Source organism: Halyomorpha halys, unplaced genomic scaffold, assembly GCF_000696795.3.
Source record: "Halyomorpha halys isolate HHAL.00 unplaced genomic scaffold, Hhal_1.1 Scaffold572.1, whole genome shotgun sequence".
NCBI lineage: Eukaryota > Metazoa > Arthropoda > Insecta > Hemiptera > Pentatomidae > Halyomorpha > Halyomorpha halys.
In genome coordinates this window covers 163,687-169,347 of record NW_027107638.1, presented here as the reverse complement: position 1 = coordinate 169,347, position 5,661 = coordinate 163,687, and the positions used below count along the sequence as shown (strand labels likewise).

Below are 5,661 nucleotides of genomic sequence, written 5' to 3'. Positions count from 1 at the left end.
GTGTAGACAAGGGGTGTTACGGTTGCCATGGTGAAATAAAAACAATGGCTAGATCTGTGTAGACAAGAGGTGTTACGGTTGTCATGGTGAAAACAAAACACGAGCGATATGTTCAGACGAGTGGATTTTGTCTTTGGTGAAGGCGACAGTTTGATTCTGGGAACTCGTATGTTCAGGCGAGTGAGTTTTGGTTTTGTGAAGGTGACAGTTCAATTTGGAACACGTTACGATTGTCCAATGTGAAGTGTTAATAGTTTAAAGGCCCTTTGTCTTTATGGTTTGAACTGGAATATCATGTGAGAAATGTTGTCATATATGTTTTGTTTTTCTAAATTATGGTGTTTACTTCAATAGACGATCATTAACAATAGAAGTGGAGGACTACGTGGGGTTTGAACTAAATTTTATTTTGTTCTTATTTTATATTCACTTTTATACTCTTTTGGATAATAATAATGTAAATATAGTTATTAAGGTCAAGGTTAAGTCAACCTATAAGTTTTAATTGTTTTGTTAATTGATAAGAATTCTTTTTTTTTCCCTTTTTCATTCTCTGTATATATTTTTTTTTCTTATTATTAAACTTTTGTACATATAGCACTGCTGTTCTTTCTCTGCTTTCAACTTGTTAATTTACTTATATTTTTTTTTGTTGTTCACGGAATAGGTAACACCCCGAAGTTTTCTATTAACTATTTGTAAAGGTATTCGCCAGTGGTCATAATTCAACAATTGTTTATATAGGGGTCTATTTTAGCTATATTGTGGGCTTAATGCTTCGGGTTTATTGTTTTTTTTTTTCAAGAAAAAATAATGTGGCGCCTAAGGAGTAATTTATTCTTTATTGTTTTTTTTTTACTTTTGCGATTATATTTTTTTTTTATTTGACTTTAACTCACTCCCTTCTCCGCTGAGCGTGGGCAACGATAAACGTATAACTAAGGATAAGTCAAAATTTGCGGTTATAAACTCGATGTCGAGTCCTGGTCTCTTGCATTAGCCTCCACCAATCATTTCGATCTTGTGCGGCCGCCATCCAGTTCCTCACTCCTATCATGGTCCTGGACCATCACTCCATCGAAGGTATGTTCTTCCTCTGCGTCTTGCTCCATGTATTACCTCGGTCACTATTTTCCTTGGCAGATCACTCTCAGGCATCCGAGCATGCCCTGCCCACCTCAATCTACTGAGCCTCACAAACTGGACAACGTCCAGTTCCTTATATAAAACTTTGAGCTCTTGGTTTGTTCGACGTCCCCATATCTGGTCAACCTTGACAACTCCAAATATTTTACGGAGAACCTTCCTCTCCAAGACCATTAAGTTGTGCTGACCAACCTTGGATTGTCCACGTTTCCGAGCTATACAGAAGAAGTGGTCGAATAATTGTTTTATACAAATTGGTGTCCTTAAACAAGACACGGCTCCTAAAATAGGGACTGAGGCCATAATAACAGCGGTTGGCACATAGGACTCGTCGTTTAATTTCGGAGTCCAAAGCATTTCTTGGGTTATGAGCGATCCAAGATACACTTATTCGGGGAATTTTCCAAAAGTATATCCTCCGATCCAGATTTCTTCACCGGGCCTGGGGGATTTCCTCTGTGACCTTGTATTTGATCTTTTCTACATTCACTTCAAGCCCCATTTTCCTTGCTGCTTCCACTAATTTTATAAATTCATCAGAGACAGCTTGGAAAGAGCGTCCAGCAGTGTCAATGTCATCAGCATAAGCAAGAAGCTGTATTGTTCTGCTGAATATTGTTCCGACCTCTAAAGGCCTTTTCAAGAGCTAAATCAAAGAGGAGGCAGACCAATGCATCCCCCTCTTCCTGAGACAAATTCATCAGATCTTGCTCCCCCAATCTGCACCATGCACCTCACCTCTCTCATGGTTATTTTAACCATTCTAATTAACTTCTCAGGGATGTTGAATTCTCTCATTCCTTTATACAACTGTCCCCTATGAATGCTGTCATATGCTCCTTTGAAGTCAACAAATATATGGTGAATTTTAATCCCGTATTCGCGTCCTTCCTCAAGCATGTTGCGTAAGCAGAATATTTGGTCAGTTGTGGATCGTCCTTTAGTACACACTGTTACAGACCTAAACTCTTTTCTGCAAAGGGGAGTAGGCGCTGAAAGACCATCTTGGACACCAATTCATATGTACATCTTAATATGATTTAATAATAACATATCGAATTAAATTTATATTCCTAATAAATAATTAAATAGTCATTCCCAAAACAATATAGAAAAGTGTACATCTTAGTATGATTTAGTATTTCAATGATATAGCGAATTAAATTTTTATTCCTAATAAATAATTAAATAGTTACTCCTAATACAACATAAAAAAGTGTACATCTTAATATAATTAAAAAATATAATGAATTATCGTTTTAAGCCTCGCCCTTGACAGTATCCCATGTTTTGGTATTTATTAAATAGTAATTGGTTCGGTATTTAGAAGATTTTCCAAGGATGATTGTTTACTGTTTTGAACAATATAGTCTCCCAGGTAATTTTCCCTGTGAATTCTCAGTGTGGGACATTGCAATAACAAATGTCCTAAGTTTTGGGTGACATATTCTGGACACCATCTACATTATCCCGTTTTTATAATCAAAGTAGTAGTCTTGTGCACAAGTTCCAACGAATCTGAAAATCTGAAATTGGCTAATCCTTAATTTTTGCCTTATGTACAATTAAGTAATATGTATTTTAGCTAGTACATAAAATGAATATTTGTCACCGGTATTGTTTTGTTTTTTCAGTTATGAGTAGTCTTGCTGCTTTCATAGAAGATGAAAAGAATGATGAAGCTCATCCTACTCGTAAGTTTTAATTTTTAAAATTGATTGATATGGAGGGAGTCGACGATAAAGGTTCATTATCTCCTTAGTGATAATTTTTTTAATAGAATTCTTTTAGCTAAGTAACTTTATAGACAGAGAAGAATAGGTAAGTAACAGCGAAAGAAATATATACAATTGATTATTTTCTAATTCTCTTCCTTAAAAGATAATATATGAAGAAGGCGATGATGTTTGAAGAGGTAATTAATGTAATATCAATTTATTATGTATTCAAGGTTCACAGATGAAAAGAGAAACAAACGAGTTATTCTTTCAAACTTTTCGTATTATTGTTTTTGTTTTTTTTCGAGAAGAATTGCCGTATTCAAAATATTCCTTTTTTTGAATGATTATTTTCTTTTCTTATATTTTTATTAACTTGTTCGAAACTGGTAGCTTTATTATTAACAACTAAAAATATCCAAATAGTCTCAACCGTCTTTTTTATTATGCCCAACGCAATTTAACAGTCAAAATAAACCTATAAAACTAAACTAATAAGAAAAAAAATTTTAAATTTACTAATAAATTTGCACCATTCTGTTTTAATTTACCTGTATTTATCATAATAAAATTTATTAATAACTTCTATTCTTTCCAAATCCCGTATATTACTCTCATTAACCTAGCACAACATTATTGTTCAACCAACTTCAAAAACCATGTTTGATATATTATCATTTTATTTAACACTACATTTTTGTCTATTTTATTATTCAAAATACTATAAAATATAGTTATGAACAATTATCTAAAATTAAACTATTTTCATCTTAAATTAATTTTACATAAAATCTCTACATGATGTTGGTTTTTTCGTATTCTTTTGAATTGCTACGTACTTTCCAGTCACCATTCATATCAAATAATATCCAAATTTATTTTAGGAAGTTGCACTTTTGAAGCCCAAAACAATTTTTTTTCATCCGTTATTTTTATCATATCTTTAATGAGGATTTGGTATAAATAAATGGCAGACTAAGTCCTGTGTGGAGATGGTGAGATGACATATTTACATGTACGGAAACGGCGGACTTAATTTCAGATAGGAGTGACGTGAATAAAGCTTAAGTATACTGGGCTGTACGAAATAAAATGGCAGAAATGCATCCTTTGGCGCAGAATTATATATATATATAGAAATTTATTCATTCATGCTGCCCAAAGACATCGGGTTACCACATTACACAGCATACTGATCAATCCGTGATCGGACATATATAAATTACACTTTTTTTCTTTCCGTTCTATTTTACTTTACTTTACTTTATTCCTTTTTTTCTTTCCGTTCTATTTTACTTTACTTACTTTACCCTTATTTCATTTTATCAACAAATTCCCCTATATAACAAATATTAGAATATCAAAAATAATAAAGTAATAAATAAATAAAACAAAAAAATATTTACAAAAGTATATTTACATTTACAGAACTATATTTACAAAAGTTCAATAAGAAGAAATAAATGTACACAGAATCAAAAAAGCAGAAAAAAAATAATTCTTACCAATAAAAAAAAAAAATAATAAAAAAACTTATAGGTTGACTTAACCTTAACATACATGCTCTAGCTTAACCTTATTAACTAAATTTATATTATTAAACAAAAGAGGAATATAAAATAAAAAATAAGATAAAGATTAGTTCGTGCCACCACTCTCCTGTATAGGATGTGCTGAAGAAAAGCAGTCACCACTGCACAATATCCACACTTCTCATGTTAATGACCGTCCTTTGAAGTAAGACACCACAATTTAGCAAAACAAAACATTACGATAATATCTCTTATAAGGTGATTTTCGATACAAACAGTCAAGATACAGGGCCTGATAAACTATCACCACTTCATATTGAACAATTGTAACGTGTTTTTTTTTAATTATTCGGAGACTATTCATATCTCGGAACATTGCAAATATTAATTTGAAAGATAATAATTTTTTTATAAGCTCTACTAAAATGAATAGTTTTATTTTATTATTAAGTATGTTAATTTGTTTGTAGGTGCCGAGGATGGTTACCGTAGAATTGAGAACTCCTATCGCTGGCCCCAACGTGATTATAAATCTGTTACATCTCAAGGATTGAAAAGACGTGTAAAAGCCCGACATACAGTTGAAAAACCTCATCAATGCCCCAACTGTGATTATAAATCTGTGACTTCTAAAGGGTTGAGATTGCACATAATGTACCGTCATACAGTTAAAAGGCCTTATCAATGTCCTCACTGTGATTTTAAATCTGCTATATCTAACAATTTAAAAAGACATATAATGTACCGTCATACAATGGAGAGGCCTTATCAATGTCCTCACTGTGATTTTAAATCTGCTAAATCTTTTAATTTAAAAAAACATATGATGTACCGTCATACAGATGAGAAGCCTCATCAATGTCCTCACTGTAATTTTAAATCTGTTATACCTGGAAATTTGAAAAAACATATAACGTACCGTCATGCAGGTGAGCAGCCTCAACAGTGCCCTCACTGTGATTTTAAACCTGTTTCAGAACATTTGGAAAACCATATAGTGGCTTGTCATACAGATGAAAAGGCTTATCATTGTACATAATGGTTATTTCAACTGTTACCCATCAAAAGTTAAAAAACATATAATGGGTTTTCATACAGAAGTGAGGCCTTATCAGGGGTTATTGTAAAATAATGAACTGGATCCGGGAATAAGGAAACCTAATATAGGCTCTTCTAAAGGCGAGAAACCCAACTACTGTCCACATTATAACTTCCAAGCTTAATAATTTCAGTAATTAAATATTTTTATAAATTAATTAATTAAT

General features: G+C 32.4%; 1 protein-coding gene across 4 annotated transcripts in view; it reads left to right on the top strand.

The window, feature by feature from the left end:
- Positions 1–5,661, top strand: part of LOC106684349 (zinc finger autosomal protein) — a 52,141-nt gene that overhangs the window by 27,918 nt on the left and 18,562 nt on the right. For all 4 annotated transcript variants that reach the window (XM_067046011.1, XM_067046010.1, XM_067046012.1 and 1 more), the window contains one exon: positions 2,781–2,840. In XM_067046011.1, coding sequence (XP_066902112.1) covers positions 2,781–2,840 — 60 coding nt within the window. The remainder of the gene's footprint in view (positions 1–2,780; positions 2,841–5,661) is intronic.